Source organism: Filicampus tigris, chromosome 12 (assembly GCF_054856515.1).
Source record: "Filicampus tigris isolate MCC_2025a chromosome 12, RoL_Ftig_1.0, whole genome shotgun sequence".
NCBI lineage: Eukaryota > Metazoa > Chordata > Actinopteri > Syngnathiformes > Syngnathidae > Filicampus > Filicampus tigris.
Window position 1 is genome coordinate 4,939,265 of NC_141228.1, and position 23,070 is coordinate 4,962,334.

At 39.7% G+C, this 23,070-nt stretch overlaps 1 protein-coding gene across 3 annotated transcripts in view; it reads right to left on the bottom strand.

Moving 5' to 3' along the window:
* The window catches only part of lrp8 (low density lipoprotein receptor-related protein 8, apolipoprotein e receptor), a 204,428-nt gene extending 183,511 nt beyond the window's left edge, over positions 1-20,917 (bottom strand). For all 3 annotated transcript variants that reach the window (XM_086046436.1, XM_086046437.1, XM_086046435.1), the window contains exons 1-2: positions 20,664-20,917; positions 19,919-20,044 (exon numbers count right to left, since the gene is read on the bottom strand). In XM_086046436.1, the coding sequence (XP_085902562.1) occupies positions 19,919-20,044; positions 20,664-20,730 (193 nt within the window). In that variant the 5' untranslated portion in view covers positions 20,731-20,917. The remainder of the gene's footprint in view (positions 1-19,918; positions 20,045-20,663) is intronic.
* Positions 20,918-23,070: the final 2,153 nt, after the last annotated feature.

Consider the following 23,070-nt stretch of genomic DNA (forward strand, 5'->3'; position numbering starts at 1 on the left):
TAGCTATTGTGACGGCTGAAAGGGCAACAGCAGGGTCATCCTTCCCAACTATGATAAGAGCATACTGTACATGCACATGTGCTAACAAGTCACATAACCGTGTTTTAAAAGAAAAACAGCTACATCATGTCTGAGATTGCACCAAACAGCCATTGATGCTCATTCACAATTTGCAGAAAAAACAATTGCCATCCCTATTGAATAGCTCCGTGAATTTTGGACTGCCGTTACTTCCTTCAAAAGCGCACAATAGGAAAAAGTTAAAACAGAGGGCGTATCAGAGTCATATCTATGCTGTGTAAATGAGCAAGCTATAATGCTAAGGTCTATTGCAGAAAAAAACAGATGACTGACACATGGCTTTTATGGAATGAAAAATGCATACACATTTGAAAAATGTACTACTAGCTGGGAAGATTCAAACAAGGTTGCCACCTTATAGTGATGTTTCTATGATGTCTTTGTGGGAAAGGTTTAAGCATTGTTTCAAACCAAGAAGAATCCTGGCTCACAGTGGAGCTGTACAGTAGAGGGGTTGTGCACGCGTGTGTGTTGGGGAAACAAAGTTGATTGATTCATTAATTACAATGGTCAACAACAAATTTTAATCAGAACATGTTATTTGTCCCTAAACATATTTTTGATGCTGATTTCAAAAATGTCTTTATACTTTTTCTAGCACATCAGGTGTTTGAGATATTTTCATGTTTTGATTTTCAAGTTTGACTTATAAAAGCTTGCGCAACACGGTTTTTACCATTGAAAAAAACATCCTGATTAAGTTTGTAATAACATTTACACAAAAATGTAATACCTTATTTCATTGTTGGGGATTTATTACATTTTCAGGTGGGTCTTTGTTTCCTCGAAATTGATCATGTAAAACTTGACAGATAATGTAATATAGATGCTCATTTTTAGTTCAAAGTTAAAAATTTTAACTCGCTCAAAATGTCTTTGTGACAAGAATAACCAGTTTGTGACAATTAAAACTGTTTGTGAAAGCCTTTAACGAACCCTGACAAAAACAACATTGCTACGTTTGCAAACGCATGCAAGCCTTCACCACTCAGTGAGATGCCGCCTTTATTAATGGATTTATTGTATGTAATTATTATAATATTAATGATATTCATGTATGTGAAGAAACTAATCATGTAAATGATTTCTCACATGATGTGTGAATGCAATTCGGGGGGAAATGTTTTTTTTTTCCATGAAGGGCATGCATCTGTGAATTTTTGTTTTGTTTAATACCGTTTAACAATGTCACAACTGCGATGATTTTGGTCGGTATGATGATATAAAAGTTCATATTTTATTTTTAAACAACTATAATAGAAGGAAAAAAATGGGCTTTACACTTTGAGTATGTGTGCATGCGTGCGTGCCTCATCAATGACTGTTTCAGTTCATTGGAAAATTGTGGTCTGTAGGGGGGAGCAAGGAATGATCCTGCTCGTCCATTTCCAACTCAAGGGTCACTGGTTTAACAGTCCTTTACGTCTAATGACCATCTCTGTTACGCTATTTAGTCTCTCTCTCTGTAATGCTTTACACAGGACAACTCTGAAGCATATTGTAGCCACAATTAATTACAAATTACTACAAATTAATTAACCAAAATCCAATCTAGAGGCTGCTCATCACAGTGAAAGCAACCGTAGGGCACCATCTCTCCCATACATGCACACGCACACACTGCCATAGAAATGGTATTTTATCACTGTTAATACCGCAAAACTGCGCTAATAGAAAATCGTATTCTGTATTGTCAACAATGAGTAAGATGGCGTATAGCTGTCCATAGGTCTCAACGGTTGACATAGGGACGCTGGACAGTATGAGGGGCAGCTGTGTCCACACTCATCCCTACGATCTTGAGCTCCAGGTTGCGTTGGCTGCGCCGCAGCTCAGTTGCTGCACTTCCTGTCAATATGCAGACTCGTCGCCGTCATTTATGAGACCAATGTGGTGTGGCGTCGTCCGCAAGCTTCAGGAGTTTGACAGCTGGCTGCGTTGAAGTGCAGTCGTTTGTGTAGAGGGAGAAAAGCAGAGGAGAGAGGACGCATCCTTGGGGGGCCCCGGTGCTGATGATGCGTGTGGATGATGATGTCTCCTCCAGCCTCACCTGCTGTGTCCTGCCCATCAGGAAGCTGTAGAATAGATCCAGTGGCAGACGGAGATGCTGAGCTGGAGGAGCTTGGAGGAGAGGAATTCAACGATGATGGTGGTGAACATCCATGCATGCATGTTTGGTTAATTGAACACTTTAAATTGTCCGTTTATGTGTTTGCGAATGGTTGTTTGTTGAAAAACAAACAAAAATATCTAATCGAGAGCTGATACATGGATGCAAAGTCTGGCAAGGGATGGATGGATTACCAGACATTTAGGTTTTCAGCCGATCTGAAATTATAAATGGCTTTTTTTTTCCGGGCTTCAATGAAACAAGAGAGAGTACATATGCAATTAAAGATGAAGTCCTCCCTCCCAAGGCCATTCTCTACTGCTGTGACCATCTGTGTCGTAAGTAAGCACTAATCTGATTAAAATCTAACAGCCCCGCAACACAAATAATTAAACAACATACACAACCACAATGCATTTTGGTGTAATTCACCAAGTGAAGTATAAATGTGTTATTTAAATTCATTAGCAGAGGGGAATGTTGAACACATCCCGAAAGACCCTCTGGAGACTTGATACTGATATAATGCAATCATTAGTGCATACACACCCCAAATGTTTTGTTACATCTTCAGGCATTAATCCTTCTGATATTTTTTTTTACTTGGCATCCTTCTAAAAGTGGGCTGTGGTTTTGGATTTTTTTTTGGTGGGGGGGGTAAGAAGATGAAAGAAGGCGCTCACTAACAATATTTCAAATGAAATTTATAACAACAAAGTCTACAGTGGATATGAAAAGTCTTCTTTTCAGGACTGTTCATTCCCGTTGGAATGACCTTCCATTGAATGTTAGGCGGGCGGCACGGTGATTGACTGGTTAGCACGTCCGCCTCACAGTTCAGAGGTCGTGGGTTGGATCCCGGCTCCGGCCTCCCTGTGTGGCGTTTGCATGTTCTCCCCGTGCATGCGTGGGTTTTCTCCGGGAACTCCGGTTTCCTCCCACATTCCAAAAACATGCATGGTAAGTTGATTGGACACTCTAAATTGCCCCTAGGTGTGATTGTGAGTGCGGATGTTTGTTTGTCTCTGTGTGCCCTGCGATTGGCTGGCAACCAATTCAGGGTGTCCCCCGCCTACTGCTCGAAGACAGCTGGGATAGGCTCCAGCATGCCCGCGACCCTTGTGAGGACAAGCGGTATAGATAATGGATGGATGGATGAACGTTAGGCAAGCCCCCTCTGTTAATTTTTAAAACCCATTTGAAAATACATTTCTATTCTTTGGCTTTTGATCCGACCTGAGACTGACAGTTTTCGGCTGTTGTGAAATGCACTATATAAATTGTATTGTATTGTATTGTATTCCCATCACCTTGACTTCAGGCCCCAGTTCCAGCTGAAGGAAATGACCTCAAAGCAAGATGCTGCCACCGCTATGAATGTTGTCTTTTGGTGAAAAGCAGCATTGTGGTTGCGTCATATATAGCTTTGGAATTATGGGCAAAAAGTTTAGCCTAGGTTTCATTGGACCATAACACATTTTCACGTGCATTCAAGGGGATTTCAAGTCTGTTTTTAATAAATGTAGCCAGGCTTGGTTGATTTTCTTTGTAAAATAAGGTCTTGTTGTCCAACCCTATAGCCCAATTATTAAGTATGAAGAAGACTGGATTAAGTCATGTACTAGACAGCCAGTGCTTCTTCAAAATTGCTGTCAGCCTTTTGGTCACCTCCCTGATCCAGTTTTGTCCCATCTTTTCCTCAATCTTTGAGGAACATAAAATGAATGTTGTCACTATTGTGTATTGTGCACTTGGTGATGATCATCTTCAATATGTTTCATGGTTTATTTAATGTCTATCTTGTATTTTTTATCTCCTGACTGATACCTATGAACAATGAGATACTGCTGATGCTATGGAAGCACTCTGCAGACTATGGCTGGGCTATAAAGACATGAAAAATGTCTGGGGAAAAAAAAAAAAAAATCACACTAGAATAGCTTAAAATCTATTTGAGGTTAAACAGAGGCACTTTAAATTGTGGCAGGTGCGTGTGGACTCCCATTTAATTTGAATGTGATTGGCCATCTGTAAACACGGCCACATCCCTACGCTATCTCAGTTGTTTATTTTTACTTCACCTGTCAAAAATAGATGTTTTCTTTCCCATTTTAGTTGATCATATGTCCCATTAATGGTAAAAACAAATTTAAATTTATCTTGATCTCATATTTTTTCATGTTAAAAAAATGGCATTCGAACAGGGGTGCATTGAGTTTATAAATCCACTGCATACTTTTATTTCAAATGAAGCTGCCCAAATGGTCGGCTCGGCATGATCCATCTAACGCTTCAATTACCTGTGATGCCATTGCCTCTAATTTAATGAAGTATCCAATATGGCTCAACGGTTAATTGAAATTTGAATCATGATTTCGAGTTTGGCTTCTCTCTATATCTTTAAAGCATTATATGATTAATGTGCAGAACGGCGTGGTGCATTTACAAGTTCATGACATTATAAAAGTACCCGGAACGAGGCATGTTGCTTGCGCACCATATGTGATTCTGCCGTACATAAGAGTCCCTTATGCTGTTTAATGGCACCCCACTTAGAGTTTTCTGTCGTACTAAACACACAAGAATTTTTTTAATTAATATAAATTAAAAAAGAATAAAAAATTACACACATTTTGCATTTAATTACCAAACATGTTTCATTTTTAAAACATCGCTAGTGTTAATGTTTAAGTCAATAGAGGATACCATTCAATACTAACGGGAAACTAGCATCCACTTCGGGAGTGACAGTCCTTCAAATAATGGCCTACAGGCCATAGTTTGGTCTACATTTTTGTTTTGTTTTTTGTCTTGTTTTTTTAGACAATGTCAAATGAAAATAGCTAGGTTAGATAACTGATTATTCCTGCATTGTATTAAACTGTCTAATGAAGGCATCTATGGAAGAGAAAGGCCACATTGCAATCTGGTACAAAATACTACTTTTCTAGATCATTAAGGCATGTAATGAAACTAGTTAGTAGATGGACAAATGGATCACAGAAGCAACACCAAGGGCCAATTACGCTTGCACCTTCAGTCACAACTGGGTCACTGGGTCGTGTCGATGCAAAGTGGAGTGTGTGTTGGAATGTTTTAGCTCTGCTTTTCACATGTACTCTAATTTAATATAACAGTTTTCTCTCTGTATGTCTGGCTCAAGCAGGAATTGGTTTTGCAACCCTCTCTCTACGGCATTTAAGTTATTATCTTTTGCTGCTATGTATTAACTGAAAAATAATTCTCAATAGTACAAAACAGGAGTGTTGCAGCGCCAATCTTTTTGGTTATTATTTCTTAAAGACAGTTGTATTTTTCAGCTAATATGGGGAGTCAAACTGCGTGCATCGCAATGTGGAAATGAATGGGCAACAAGGCATAAAAGATGGCAGATGGGCCATGGCAGACGGGACTGCACCCCCTCACTGGCCCTTCCGATATAAAGCTATAAGAAGCCGGACTCATTATTCTGGTTGTTTCAAGAAAAGACTGGGCAATTAATTGAAATGTAATTGTGATTTTGACTTCTCATGAACACAAAAACATTAGAATTGACCAAAAAATTCTCAATGAGCCGAACGTTGGAGTGTGTTTTTGCAAGTTCCTGTCTTGCAAAAGGGAGGGCAAGGGTGTTTTATTTATATAGTACATTTCATACAAAAGGCAACTCAATTCACACCAGCAGACACAACACCTACAATCATTTACAAACACAAGAGTTAATGGCATTAAAAGAAAAGCAGAGAAAACAAAAGTCGCTTCCAAAAATTACCAGAACGTACATTGACACATTTAAACACATAAATAGAAAACTTTAAATACATTAACGAGTAAAAATAACTTTAACAGAAAATATTTAAAATTGTTTATAGGTCCTTAAACAAATGTTTTGGGTGGGGGGAGGTGTGATGGGGTCAAAGTTTTTAACCTGGATTTAACAGCATTTACACTCAGCGCTGACTTCTGTTGGCATCTTATTCCATTTGTGTGCAGCATAACAGCTAAATGCAGATCTCAGAGCCCTATAGGGTCTAGATTCACTAAGCATTTCTTTAATGTATTCAGGACCCAGACCTATCAGTGATTTATAGACCAGTGGTAGAATTTACAAATCTATTCTACAGCTAACTGGGCCAGTGTAGATTATGTAGGACTGGAGTAAGGACTATGTAGTAAGGATTATGTAGGACTACAGCTGCTTCAAGTTCTTTTCAGGCTAGTCAGAACGTTACAATATTCAAGTCAACTGGAAATGAAAGCATTGATCTGTTTCTCCTGAACTGCTTGGAGCATGCAACCCTTCAGTCTGGATATGTTTTTCAGATGGTAAAAGGCTGTTTTAGTGATTGATTGTATATGATTGCTGAAAGTCAGGTCTGAGTTTATCAGCACTCCAAGATTTCTGACTTGGTCTTTGGTTTCTTAAGACAGTGACTCCAGGTGTTTTCTAACAGCAATCCTCTGTCCTTTATTGTTGAAAAACAATTTCCATCGTTTGCTGACCTTTCATCTAAATTCTAGTTGTTTTTTTTCGTTATTTTCAATTCTAGGAATTTTGCCAAAAACAGTTTTCTCACTTTTCCAACAGACCCAACAGTCCTGAAACTTCTTTGGATACTTTACTTGGAATCAAACCTCAACAGAGTAGATGTATTTCGGTTTTATATAAAATACTCAACGTCATACTTTTGAAGTAGATTTGTGCTATTAAAAGGAGTTGGGACGATGAGCTACAGATGCATTATCTGAGCAACAGTGGGATCTAGTTTTGAAATTGGTCCATTCATCCTCAATTTGTGCCCGTCGTGCCTTGATCCAGGGTAAAATATTTTATAAAATACATTAGAGCAATGCAAGATTACCAATGCAAGATTATCTCAAATGTATCCAACAGTTAAAGATGCTTGCAATAGATGTGAGCAGTCACCGGTAAATCATGTTCACATGTTTTGGGTTGCCCTGAACTGAACATGTTTTGCAGGGAGATTTTTGACACACTCAGCCAAGCATATGGCCAGACCGTTACTCCTTAACTCACTTTTTGCCATCTTTGGTGTGCCTCCTGACGCAAACCTAACTGGTCTACTAAAGCAGGCCTTGGCTTTTGCTACTATGTTGGCTCGTAGGCTCATTTTACTAAGCTTCCACGCCCCCCATTCCACAATTTGTGTCAAAAGGAGGTGCTTTTTAGCTTTGGAAAAACTCAGATTCTCACTGAAAGGCTCCATCAATAAATGTAAAAAGAATTGGCAACCATTTGTCATGTCATCTTCCAAACCACTTATCCTATACAGGGTCGCGGGGAGTTGCTGGAGCCTATCCCAGCCGTCAATGGGCGAAGGCAGACTACACCCCGAACTGGTCGCCAGCCAGTCGCAGGGCACAGCAACCATTTGTGTTACTGTATGATACTATCACACTGCTTCCTGAGGCAGAGCAGGTGTAGGTTTTGACATTTTTTTTTTGTTTTGTTTTTCTCCCCTTTGTGTGTGTATGTGTGCTCTTGGGTGTGTTGATGTTTGTGCCCGGCGACTGGTTCGCTGCAATGTCTAATTTGGGCTTGGAGGTGGATGGGTTGAGGGAGGTCAGGGTATATGACATACAATTGTATTGTAATCGAGTTGGTGGTGTCTACTTTGGTATGTCTTGGTTGAAAACCAATAAAGGGTGTTGGAACAGAAAAACAATTTCCTCTGTTTTGTTTTCGTTTAGCTGAAGGAAACTTTGGTTCATCCGGTTGTTGATTTGCTGTTGACAATGACACAATACGTTAACTGAACTGATATCATTTGGGGACATTGATAAATATAGCGCTGTGTCATCTGCGTAACTGTGATAGCGAACATTGCCATTCTGAAGCATTTGACCCAAAAGTAACATATACAGACTGAACAGAAGGAAGCACCCTGGATGCGTGAAAGCACCCTGAATGCATCGTGTTGCTTAAGCAGCAAGCATGTGACGAATGTTATTTTCTCATCCTCGTGGCTGCTTTGAGTTGTTTAATGACACCCCAGTTATCATTTACTGTAAAACTAAGCACACAAGAAAAATTATTATAAACATTGTATTTAAACATAGAAGACAAACTTCGTTTTAGCAACAACTCTAGTGCTAATGTTAATGTAAAATCCCATTGACAGGCTAATAGAAAATTCGAAAATTAGCATTGACTTCCGGGAGTGATATTTTTATTTTTTTTAAACAATTTAATCAGAACATGCATAAAAATGAAAGTACAGTATAATACAGTAACTTACGAAAACATCAACACATTACTAAAGGTGACATCACGTCATAACCGAACGTAAAACATGAACCGATCTGAACCGTGGCTGAATTAGCCTACTACTATCACCATAAATGCCCACTTTATGCTTCATGTTTCAAGTGTGATTAAATTAAATTCAAATAAAAAGTCAATAGTGTTACTCTAAAACAACTTTGGCTCCCAACACTCTCCTTCCGCCCAGGCGGTGTGCAATTTGGGCTCCGGATGACGTCAACATCGGATATATGCGACCTGGCAGTTTAGATTGTGGTCGTGTTGCAAAACATCCAATACATATCCGATCTAGGACCACACATGAAAATGGTCCAGGTCGCATTTGAAAAAAATCAGAATTGAGCCATTCCCACGGTCATAATAATAAAAAAATAAAAAAACGCATTTGCCTGCGGTGTGAACCTAGCCCAGATGATCAGGATCGTTATCCAGCTTCTGCAAACCTTGCAATTATATAATCATTTGAATCGGGTATGTTGCAGCAGGGAGACATGGAAAACATGCAGGATACCGGCCCTCGAGGACCGGAATTGCCCACTCCTGACCTAGCCCATCATGCTGGTACACTAGAAGATGAGTGGGGTCATGCTTACAGAGTCAAATAGAAGAAATGTCATCCTGAATATAAGGCCCGCTCCAGTATTTCAATACCCAGTTTACTGCAACACTTGGGAGTTAATTACGATTTCTGTCTTTAGTATAAATATCCAGAATTCTACAATGAAGATTACAGTCAAAGATATCCCTGTACTCGATCTGATACCTTTTTTCATAATTGGATGAAATCCAGAGTGACACACTCAGTTCAGTCAACACAACTACCAGCATCTCAGGATTAACAGAAACTAGGCCATTCAATTGCTATTCCAAACATACAGTATCTGTCGAGGTAAAGTGCAGACTTGAAGCTGAATCATGAGGTTCTTGAAAGATTGACATTGAGCATCTATAGCTATGAAGCATATCCAAATATTGCTCGGTTCAAAAGATTAGTACTAGCACGGACAACTAAATACCCCCATCTCTAGGAATGAGGCACATCCATCCATTCACTGTAGCAGTTGGAAAAAAAGGCTGAAATAATCACCCCCCCCCCCAAAAAAAAAAAATACTGCTTTCTATGGAACAAAAAGTAGCGAACTAGATGCCTTGATGCTGCTTCAGTCAAGCCAGGAGAATGTGGAGGGAAAGCAGCAAAAGCAGTAAAAAACGATGGAGCGAACAAGAACCTCAATAAGACGAAGGTGAACTTAATTACTTGCCTAACATCCCAGAGGGATTTCATTTAGCAGCCGTTGAAGTTGTCCGCAAATATTTTGTGGTTGAAATGTAATTAAGAACACCAAATAGTCATATCTTGATGTTTTTCAGGTATGCAGACTTCAACAACAAAATAAAAAGACCTGAAGCAAGGCTTCAATGGCAGCATTGATAGGCACAGTTCTTGTCTTCTCAAAATAATCATAAACGAGGAGTAAGGTTGCAGAGCTGTTGTCACATCTTAAAATAAAAAAGGTAGTGTACTTGTAATTTGAAAAAAAAACAAAAAACAGATGTTTTCTTGCGTTTCTCAACTCAGGATTACACATCACACACGCACATGCACGCACACACCCCCACACACAAAAAAAAGGGCCTCCCATTGAGGTGTCAGTCTGCTTCCAAACATTCAAGCTATGCGTCCAATGACACAAAGTGCATGAGGGCGAAGGGCAAAGCTAATCAGAGTGCACAAAAAGGAACTTGTTGCTGGTGAAAACCACTGAAAACATCTTAGGTTGAAGAGAGAGGACCATGAAATCAACCAACTAATCAGTTTTGGGTTTTCCCACATGTATATACAGTAAAAACAAAACAAAAACATATATATATCTGCTTAAATATTATAAAATTATATATTAAAAACAACTGAGGCATGTGCTTACTAAGTTTTAACTTAAAGCGCCATCCCAAACATATTTTTTCATTCTGATTAATATTGTGTTTGTGGAATATGAGTTTAGCAACAAAATCCACCCGTTTTTAGCCATCTCAGGGGGCGGCCATTTTGTCACTTCTGTCGACTGAAAATAACGTCACACGCCCTCATAGCTCAGCTTCAGAAAACAGCCGTGATTGGTCGTTATCGAAGGCCTGATAATATGAGCCCAGAAGCTCATAATATATCGACGTGTATTTGCTCAAATTGATTTGTTCTGTCCATAGATGGGGAGATATCGGATTAATGTACAAGCGTCCTCAGTTTCTTTCAAAACCCTTAAAAGCTTCTCTCCATCTGCTTGTCAGCAGGTTCTCTGCTTGACAGTCTAGTAGCATAAATCTGAAAACAAACAAAAACGCTAACCCTAGGCAAAACGTGCATGCTCACTAAAGACTAGCTTCTGCTTAAATCACATTTTCTTTTTCGGATCATGGCGTTTATGAATAGTTTTATTTGAGAAGAATGAAATGAAGAGAAATTAAATCTAACTGCGGTTTGGATAATGGATGGAAGGATGTATGAATAAACAGATCTGATGTTTTATAAAAACAAAGAGCAAATCAGGCAATACTTAAAAACAAAAATAAAAATCAAAAAACATTTTTGGCAAGCAGAACATACATGACTATCGTGGCATCAACTCAGCACACAGGTATTAACAGTCATGATTTTTTTCAACAGCATTCTTAGCTGATTTGACAAGTCGCTCCTCAGCTGCCTTTGCCGGACGGAGCAGAGCACGCTCAAAAATAAGATTAGAACAAATGTAAATAATAAAACATGCGCATGAGTATATTTGGGTAATCTGAGCTGCAGATTAATGCCGTGATACTGTGCCAGACAGATGAGCTGGTGGGGGGCAACAGCATCTCACACCACCCATGCACATATGATCTGTTTAACTAAAGTAAGCCTGTTCTACAGAATTCACATTTTAAAAGTCTTCTGGGTTTAAAGGGACAGATTGTGAAAAATTGACTTCATTGCTTGTATACACACAGTTTGGTCTCTGGAGTTCCTGCTCACCCATCAAGTGTGAAATTAAACAACCAAAGAAATCTGTGCTGCCACATACACAAGTCTGCACAGTAATTGACGAGTGTAATTTGGCGACATTGGTGCTAGCTGCACGAGGAAAAATAGAAACCTTGCTGTCTTTGTAGGGGCTCGATTGTACGTTGCTGATCACAGTCGCTTGTTTAGATAAGGGGCGCTAAGTGTAACCCCTGGCTCTGCCACTAGTTGTCATGGTAACAAAATGTGTACTTGCCACAGGCCCGGCAGTAAATTGACAAAAGCATGTCCCAAACATATAAAGCCACCTCTTAAATGTTTTAAGTTGTGATCTCCTTTCATTTAAGGCACACATATGTGACATGGGTGGGTCATTAATTGATTGAACGTACATTGTGTCGCGGCTATGATAGTCTAATAAACCAGTGTACGCCCCCCTCATATTGTCATTAAGATAAGCACTTGCTGAGATTAGATGGAACAAAAGCAGGACTAGAAAAGTGCTCACTTTTTGTCTCTAAAGAAAGGAGGCAAACTTACTAGATTCTAGTGTTACGAACAGAGCTAGAGGAGAATAGCAATCATAACTCAAGTTTACATATGCAGTTAGCATTCGCTTTAACTAGCGTACATGGCCACAGTACATCTCTATTTGAGTCCCACATAGAAATATTCTGTCCCTGCTTCTCCAGCTTTTTGTCTGGCACTAATGACAGTTGTGGATGTGTGGACCAACCAGAGGTTCCTATTGCTTGGTTTGCTGCGAACGACCGCGGCATCAGCAAAAGACTGACACAGGCAAGATGATTTATCATCTATCTTGATATCTGTCACAGCCCATCGTTGGTCGCATGAACATTACTTCTTCATCTTTGTTCCTGTCTCACTGTGAGATGTTCACCCACTGTTTTTGAGCTACAATGACATATTTTTACCTCAAATGCACCAGTTTCCAAAATCAAAAATTGCACAGTATAAAGCAGCCTAAACATTTAAGGTAATCCAAAGAACACAACTGTGACAGGCGAAAGCGTGAGTGCAGCAACATTTTTACACACAGAAAAAAAACAATTCAATCGATACGTACTCCTCACAAGAAGGAATGTACTGTAGTTCCCATCCGGAACAGCTGTTGAAGTACCAGCTAATGATAACTGCTGCCAGCCACTAACGCCGGAGACTTGTACCATATTATACAATGACAGCGTAATTAACCTGCGGTTTGTTCACATCCTAAATTAGAGACTGAAAATGATTTCGGGACGGCATTGCATTAGTGTTGGTGGCAAGCGTTAAAACTGCCGTAACATCGAAAATGGAAGTCATGTTAGCCGTTACGCCACCAGGCGGGCCAATTTCAAAGTAAAAGTCCACTAAGGCATTGGCATCAATGACTCAATGTACTATTTGGTAAGCTTCATTTTGAAGTTAGACTTTGCGGTCTCAGCGGTCTACGTCACAGGAGGGAGGCAAGCGCAGTAAAATTGCTTGCTTTGTCAGTTCTGTTGTCTAAAACGGCGACCGATCGCCACCAAAATGCAAATGCACATTACTACTCTTGTCCACTTCAACCTGTGAATCAGGCAAGCATGGATCTTTATTTCCCCACGCCACCTGCCCTACCCGGCTAACATTAGAATAACGATACAGCTAATAGCAACAACTAGCTTCAGGCTGTTAAAACAAAAGGCGTTAGCACAACAACGTTCCGATTTTTTGGGGGGGGATATACTGTGCAGCCCTGATTCGAACATTTTTTAACACACACAGACACACACCTAGTTCATAGGTGCGGGACTGCATATCCAACAAAACAAAGGCAGGACAGAGTTGTGTAATAGATGCAATGATAGGGGCAAAAGCTACAAATTGGGCCTTAAATGAGCAAGAGAGCACCAATACACAGAGAGAGACAGAATCACTCTAGGGCAGCACTGACCTCAGCTAAAATTACCCTGCTGCTGCTTTGCACTGCTGCACCCAACACCTATTGAGCACACTGAAAACTGTTGTTTGATAGCGTGTGATACAGGGTTTGACAAAGCTGATGATCACACATTGTGGGCTTCTCATCTGGCAAATTGCTTGCAGTATGTGGCAAACTGATTATTATATTCATATTTTAATAGTAAAAACTCCAAAAGAAGATCTAGTCATTATAACCAACAAGGACATTCACAACGTAGCCTATAGTGTATCCTATGGCCAGTCATTTCCATCTTATAGCAAAATGCAAGTGATTCTTCATCAGGGCCATCAGTCCCAAGTCCAATAGGGTAGTAAACAAGAATTAAATGTTATAATAGTTCAATAAAGTAAAAAAATAATAATTTATAGAGTTATGAATACAGCACCACAAATGCACATTTTATTGCATTTAAAACTGGAATTGCAAAATGCTGTACTATTATGTAGAATACTAAAATAGCATGATACAACCAGCTATAGCTATAGCTAACAGCTATTTTCTTATATAGAGGTACCAGGAAAAAAAATACAGATTACTGACTAACCGCCCTATTAATTTTATATATATTTACATACGCAGGCCAAATCACGGAGTTTCTGTTGTGACCGACAACGCTTGCAACATGGATGTGGCGATACGTGAGGCTGGCTTTGAGCCAAGTGCTTATCGTGCAGGCGATGAACGCAACGCTAGTGCAGCTGGTCCAAAGTTGGCCGCGTATCATGTTTGTTTAGACGTGTCAAGCGTATAGTTTCTTTTTTCACCGATGCTCAACAGCAGCAGTACTTTTGACGTCTAAATAAAGACAGCTCGATCTGCCCGCGCACAAACTAATTATGGACGTAATCACGCGCTAGAACAACTCTTTGGACATGATGGCTCGCGATCTAGAGCAGCGGGGTGCCGTATCTGCAGCTCTGAGGAGCCCAGAACTACGACGAGTTGCAGAAATCTTGACAGACGCAGTAACATTCCTCTTGTTGAAGATCGACTAAGAAACAAGTTGAACTCTACAATACATCCATCCATCCATTATCTATACTTTGGATTTTGTCAAAGTATTCAGTAAGAGGAAAGATCTCAACTTTAGCTGTTATTGCAGCAATATATATATATATATATATATATATATATATATATATATACACACACACACACACACACATAGATTTTTTTTTGAAATGCATACATGAACACAGCATTGGGTATTGTTCTCTGCATATCACTACACTACAGCTGCAAACACTTCACAATGATTCACCAACATTGGTGCGTACCCATATCTGCAAAAAAACATGTGTGTTGACCTACCAGAGTATCTTTTTTATATTTCAGTTTGTTTAATTTAGTGCTCTCAACATTACCTGCTGTTGCTTTTGATTTTAAGTAAGTGTGCATCTATGCAATTAATTTACCCACTATTCACTTTGACCTCTGGACCTTACACATAGAAGTATGACCTTAGCTGTATTACAGAGTTTGTGTGTGTGTGTGGGTGTGTGTGTGCATACGTATGTCTCAGCATGACACCCCCCAACTTGCACACATGTAACGCAGCAGCGTGAAATGTGTTGTGATGTCCCTTCCATGGGAAACTGGTGTATGACTAGTGAGGAGAAGCTGCCCCCCTTTGACCTGCCCTAGCTCATTGTCATGCAGTTGCACACACTGCCATACAACAAATCAGTGGACACATATGGTGTATACACACAAACACACACACACCCTCGCACACACACACGATAATAAGAATTCATTGTGTCAATTAGAATTCATTCTGTTCATCTTGCAAACTACTCCCATCAGACAAAACAGACATTTACATAGGGCTAGGCGATATCAATATCACTGTGTATCACAATAGGCATGTGACCGATACCAATAGAAAATGCCTTCGATAAAATATTAGATGGAAAAAAAAGTCAGGAAGCATACCCCGTCCGTGGCATTGTGCATGTTGTAGGCAGTACGCAGGGCCTCCAAACACAAAGAAGGATTGAAACCAATGAAGAAGCTGCTAAACCAACGAAGAAGAAGCATACAAACTAACAAAGAAGAAGCAGCTAAAATACCGACGTGTTAGTTCGGGTGTATATATACATATATATATACATATACATATATACATATACACATATACATTTATATACATATATATATATGTACACACATATATATATGTATATATATATATATTTATTTATATATTAGGGGTGTAACGGTACACTAAATGACATTTCGGTTAGGTTCGGTTTCTTGGAAACTTTGGTTCGGTACATTTTCAGTATTTTTTTTTAAATATGTTTATTTTGAAAAGATGACAAGTAAATGGTACCATTTTTTTTTTTTTTAGAAAAAAAAAGTGAAAGCGAACCATTCTGGTGACATTCTAAGTAATTACACCACAATAAAAAATACACTAACAATAAAGATCTCTAAATTTTGTAAATAATTAAGACATTGAAATATTTTAACACTCAGCAGCAACAGCCTATGACTATGACACATCTAAGTATTCAAGTTGTCATTACAGTACATATATACACTTTTTGTAATATATAATACATAAAATACATACAATAACAGTTACAATTATTGCTAACTGTATTAAAAATCTTTTTACAATGAAATACAGTAACTTTAAAGTCTTTATGAAATTATTTGCACTTTTAGGCATTAAAATCTTTGAATGTTCAACAGCATATTGTAAAGAATTGGATTATCTGTGTTGTGGTCGGATTTGTGTTTTGCAGATGTTTCCGATGAATGCATCGTACGGCTAGTGAGAGGAGCAGCGGAGAATGAAGGAGAAAGAGAGCTGTTATACTTTGTTTTTGTCTAAAAAGACTGCTTGCTTCCTCGTCTAAGAAACATTCAAAGTCGGATGATGTCGTTTTAAATGTTATTATGTTATACGTGCTACTACAGCATAGCCGCCGATCTCATGTATCAATGTCGGCACACAACTTTGGGACTTATACACGTACCTTTCCCTATCTGCAAATTTAACAGGACAGCCAGAATGCTCCCAAACAGGAGACCGCAGTGTACGGGGGACCTTCGACCTCTGGCTTGTTTGCGTATTCGTTTTCTCCGCTTTCGTGCCGCCGCCTTCCTCTCCCGCATGCAACAGTCAATAGCTGTGCATAAACTAATTAATAAGTTGACCGAACCGAACGCTAGTGGACGGAACCGAACATGCCATACCAAAACGTATTAATACACCCACGTGTACCATTACAACCCTAATATACACACATATATATATATATATATATATATATATATATATATATATATATATATATATATATATATATATATATATATATATATATATATATATATATATATATATATATATATATATATATATTAATAATGCTGTCAAGCAAGAGTTGTGCCCTAGCAAAAATCATGGATGTGATGATCATAGTGGTTGCAGCTCAACTTCCCATAGCTAATGTCATGTTGAACTTGTTTAGGTTCCATACTAGTTAAGACCACAGCACCTCTGTGAATAGTGCACTCAATTTTGCTTTACTCGTTTCAAGATGAGATTAATCAGAAATCAAATACACGCAATCATCAGAATTCTAAACAACGTAGTATGCCCATCCCTATTGTTGGCAATGTATATTAAGGCAAATAAGATTTAATTTAATAAAAGTTGGTAGAACATTTTATAGAAAATAAATAGAGCTATTAGTGCAACTACCATAATTATTTCTGTAGATGTTTGTTTGGGTTGTTTTACTCTAATAAAATGATCTCAACGTAATCAACTGGATCATGATCGATATTCAACAGTTCCTAACAGATATGTCGGGAGCAAGGAAAATTGAAGCTAACACCAGGTTCAGATACATGATTTTTACTGTGGCACATAGGATTAGGCAGGTCTAAATCCACTTAAATCTGCTGTCAAAATGATAAGGCCTCTTTTTTCTGTATTCCCCATCTGAAATATAGGTCATACATAGCTATACAGAGCGGGAGACATGCCATGTGTTCACAAATGTTGAGCAGTGCTGCATTCACAACAAAGAAAGCACACACATACTGAAAAAGCTTCACTACCATCAACAGCGCTTTGCCGTTTCCCTGGGCAACAAGAGAGGAATCTACTGAGAGGCATGTTGAGAATGGAGGAGAGGAGCTGGAGGAGAAAGAGGAGAGCATGATCGAAAGCACAAAAGACATCACAATCTTCAGCGGGTAGCTTTGCAAGACTTCTGATATGCTGCAGTTGGAGGGGGCAGTTGCTAAAATAGTATTCTAACATACAGTAGTACATACTGTATCTGCATTGACTGGCCATATCACCTGCAAAATCTAATTAGATCCAATCCAGGAGTGGAATCTAACATTTCTGCCTTTAACAAACAAGAATGCTCTTTGAGTCCATGTCAATGTCAGTAAGGTTACTTTATTCATTTATTTATTCATTACACAAATTATACCAGTATGCTTTACAAAATAATTAACGTAGTACTGCTTTTTAACTACACTTACCACTTTATTTAATTTCCCAAATAAGTGGTGCAAAGTACAGTACAACTGCATACATTTCGAGTACTGTATTTGCAACATGTTTAAGAAGTTTAATTTCATGTTAAACTATTCAGTAGCTTTAGTGAAGCAGCGTTTACGACCACAACAAAAAAAGCGGTCATGATATAGTAAAGGGAAATCCAAACAACTCATTTTGAGCAGGTATATCCCACATATTGCAGTGTACAACACAATCAGCCAAAAAGAGCAACGGGAGAAATTGAATTGTACATTTTCAAAGACAGTTCCGTTTTCAATTTGCACCAGGACCATTCACCAAACTTATATTCACATTAGCTCTGCGTGACATCATTCTGTTCCTTCTGATCCAAACTTATTCGATCATTTCCGTGACCGTCCTCCTTTTTGCTGAGCCTTGCCAGTGATATTAGGTTGCAGGGAGGGCGCACAGTGGTGGCATCTGTTGGAAGAGCTGGCACAGTGCCAGCCGGGCATCGCTCTGGCAACCAGGCTCAGTCATGCTACTGGATTTATTCTTGACCAACCGATCAGCTGATGCTCACTCTGTGCATAGTCTTTCTTGGCCCTTTGACATGGCTTTATTGCCCACAGGAAATTCAAAAATGGTGGGTGTTACAATTCTGAAGGAGTGAGGTATCTTTTTAGAGAAAAGAAAGAAGGCTGCCATATATTCCACACAGGGGGACTAAAGAGTCAATGGGAACAAGTATAGTCCAAATTTATAGGACTGCAGTATACTACTCGGTGGTGAGCAGGTAAAATGTAAATTCAGAGCACAACTCACAGAGAGTGGAAAAAGGAGCACAAAAGAAAAATATAACCATAGGTAAGACATATTTGTTTCAAATTGTTTAATCTGAAAGTTTCAGCCAATATGTTCAAGCAACTCTTTCTCCCAATTGAATGACACCAGTCAGATTCATTATGAATCTAACAGCACTTCCTGTGTGTTGCAGACCAACAAGTCTCTGAATAATCCCAATTTGTCAGTCAGTGGAAAAGCGAAAAAGTCACAGCAATCATATCGGAAAGTCCTTCGACATTCACGGCCAGCGACCATTGTGGGCGACCAAAGTGAGAGAACAGTTGTGGTGGTGCAGAAGACAAGTGATGAATCAATTGGCCACTAATATAACCATTCAAGCAATTAGTGCCATGACACATTCATAAGCGATAATTACTCGTTTCGTTTGGTCGTCTGTGCAATTTCCTAAAGGCATTCTGAAGCAGTGGAAGGGGAAAATAATGTGCTTTGGTATTTTCCCCACTTTTTCTAGAGGACATTTGATTGATTGAACAGTTTTCTGTATTTTACACCCTGATGATTGTCAGCCAACATAAAATCAAAAGTGACCTTGAGAATAATATGCAGACACTTTATACATCCACATCTATAAGCAGTGATGTTCACATTAATGAATCCTGACTGCTTGTTTGCATTCTTAATCCTATTTCAGGTAATATTTACTCTGAATTCAGACCATTATATACTGTATTTGGGTAACAATACTGGTGATGACAGTCCTGCATAGCAGCTGCAAGATAAAAGTAGTAACTATTATATAGTTACCCTGATGTGACCTAACAGGCAAATCCCAAATTTGCACAGGAGAAAATATATTAAGAATTAAGGAAATTCCCAAGGTCATATGACCTTTTGTCTTAGGTTTTGCGAGTCCCCCACACTGATGCCTGTATTAGATTCCAAAGGGGCCCAGCTAGAAAAGTAGCTTTTGTTTAACAACTTCGCAAACACCTGCAGGGTACCACTTGATATCCTAGAGCAAAGTGCTGAATGCTAGAAAATCCTTGCATAAAGTATGGGGGATCATCATTTGAAATTGTTTGGAAGAACAGAATCAGACAATAATGAATGTTGGTAACATACACAGCAAACAATAGCATCAATACATTTTTGCAGCTTTGCACAAGGCTACTTACGACAGTTCTCCTCGTCACTGCTGTCCGAGCAGTCGTCATCATCATCACATCGCCAAAGGGTTGGGATGCACCTTCCATTGTTGCACTTAAACTGCCCAGCTTCACACTGTGATTCTGTATGGATTCCTGTGTTTTAATAAAACAAGTATTCAGTAACTTATTCTTTGGAAGCAGAATGCTTATTACTGTGACAATGAAAATTAAAAGGGTCATTTTATATAATAATTTGACCATTGGTTAATTTTAATAGAAAGATCATGTTTTCACACGATTATCGCATTTAAGTACGTTGCGTGCAGTGTGGTCTAAAGTTTTAGTTTCCGTTTGATTTACACTCTTGTCACATCCATAATACATTTCATACGTTTTATTTAACTGCATTAATATTTCTGACTGATTTGCATTTTTGCTTCGATCAGTTGTGTCAGTGGACTACACATGTTTGGAAGACTTGTTTTGGCAGATTCTACCCCACGTTTTGTGCCTCTGCAAAAAGACAAAACACTGAACGCAGCCCCTAATGACTACATCCTCCACACGCTGCATCTACAACACGTGCAGTCGGTCTCCCACTCCCGAGTGTAGGCTACACCTGCCCCCGAGCACATTGTCACCTTCTGTCACCGCTGAGGTTCCCGTTTCATTTGCGTGTGATGGCAATACTTTTCCAAAACACGAGAATCACACGTCCGGTTGCATTCCGGTGCTGATTACCATTCGCTCCCAATGAGGCAAAGCGTCTTACCTTTCGCGCAACGGAGATCCATAAGCAGCAAATGAAACAGTACGAGCTTGCCCACTTCTTTCCACATCTTTAAGTCCTCCGGTTGTTCATGCAATGGAAAACCCGCCGAGTGACCCCCAAGATGTCGCTGTGTCTGGTGTTAAAGCTCTCTCTGTTCCTCAGCCTGTGTAAATGTGTGTGACCCGCTCGGCTCCCTCCTTTCTCCCTTTCTCTCTTTCTCTGCCTCTGCTGCCGTTTGAATCCGTGACGTTTATGGGCGGGATAGCTGAGGTTGAGGGTGGTGTGTGGTAATTGGCAGTTCGTTTAAAAACCAGCTTGGGAGGTCGTACCTGCTGGCACTGCTGAGTCACGATGAGAGGGACGTGTAATATTCTCGGAATACTGTACAGTATTATGAAATCGCTCGCTAACTTTGGCGCGTTTCGCGCCACTCCACGGTTGGACCTGCTTAAAGTAGTATGGCATGTGACATAAGAACAGTGCTTCTTAAACATCATGGAATTGCTCATAAATGAAACGGTGGCATTGTTTTATCGTCAGTAAAAAGGTAGAGTAGCCTACGTAGCAAAATATGTAAGAGGCTGTCTCCTGTTAGACTTTTATCCCAATTTGATTTGCAGCATTCATAAGGAAAAACAGTGAACATTTGCAAGTTATTGAAATAAAAAGAGAAGGGAGTTAAAGGGACACTTGAGCAGGCTGAACATTGGCACTTATATAATAGGTCTGTATGCAAAAATGATGTCAGCATTAAAATTCACCCCCCTAAAAGAATCTGTAGTGGGCTTTTTTTTTGTGATGACTAAAGCCACAGATTGGCCGGCCCCCTTTAGGAGCTTGACTTGATTTTTTTTTTTTTCCATTTCAGGCTGGCTACGTAATAGCGGGGAGGCAGGAGGCATTATACTTATTGTTTCCTGGCTAGGTTTGTAATTTTCATTTGTCACCAAGTTTCTACATTAATTGATTAATTGACACCAAAAAATCATATACATTCATATGCATATGTCTACTCCTGTGGCCTGCGATTGGCTGGCAACCAATTCAGGGTGTCCCCCGCCTACTGCCCAAAGACAGCTGGGATAGGCTCCAGCACGCCCGCGACCCTTGTGAGGATAAGCGGTATGGATAATGAATGAATGAATGAATGAATGTCTACTCCTGTTTATTTCAACCTATGAAAATAGGTTCTGCACAATATGTTGGATTTATTGACCTCAAATGTGAGCTCCTATGAGGAAAAGCCAATATCACCTCCACAAAATCAAAAAAATATTGTGGTGATTGTTTTTTTGGTTGGTTTTGTTTTTGTACAGGTTGAAGTGGACAATAGTACGAATGTGATTATGAATTCTGGTAACGATTGCAGAGCTGGGCATCGCCTAACCGCCACCGAGTTTGTGTCTGCATATTTAAACAACCCACGTGGTCCCAGTCGGTCGGAGTCAGCCAAACAGCGTTGAGAATGGACTTAACCTGTACCACGTCACACGCACGTGCCACACTTCTGACACAGAGTCTAGTAAGGAAAAAATAAAACAGTGTTGTCTACCTTGTGGTCGCACAGACGCAATGACATGTGCCCCATGTTGTTTTTATTTCACCAATCACCATGCTGTGTGTGTGGGTGTGTGGGTGTGTGCGTGTGTGTGTGGGGGGGGTGCGTGTGTGTGGGGGTATGTGTGTGTGTGTGTGTGTCTGTTGTTTTTGTTTGATATTTTTTCTTTGTATGGCAGTGTGTCTGCTCGTGCGGCACCTGCGTGTGACGTGAAGTTTACGTCTTGGCGCCGATTGGCTGTCACCGATGAGGGACGGGAACTCGGTGGCGATTAGGCGATGCCCAGCTCTGGGCGATTGGTTGTAGTTTTCGGACATTTAGCGATGCTTAAAGCGGATGTCAACCCAAACATATTTTTTCAAGAATATGTTCTATGCAAGCCCACTAGTTGAAACAAGGCACTCTGATAAATATTGCATTTGTGGAATAAGAGTTAATCCACTCGTTTTTAGCCATTTTGTCACTTCAGTCGACTTAAAATGACATCACAACTACCCAGGGCTCAGGTAACGGCCAATCACGGCTCAGCTTTAGAAAACAGGCGAGCTGTTTTCTAAAGCCCTGAGCCCTGGATAGTTGTGATGTAATTTTCAGTCAACAGAAATGACAAAATGGCCACCCCCTGAGATGGCTAAAAATGGGTGGACTTTGCTGCTTAACTCATATTGCACAAACGCAATATTAATCACAATGCCGTGTTTCAACTAGTAAGCCTGCTGGGATCATATTCTTGAAAAAAATATGCTTGGGTTGATTTCCCTTTTAAGTTTTGTTAAAGTTCCATAGGCAGACAGGCAGGCAGCCATGGATGTTAGCCGCGATTGACTTTGAAAAGACACGGTGCTCCGT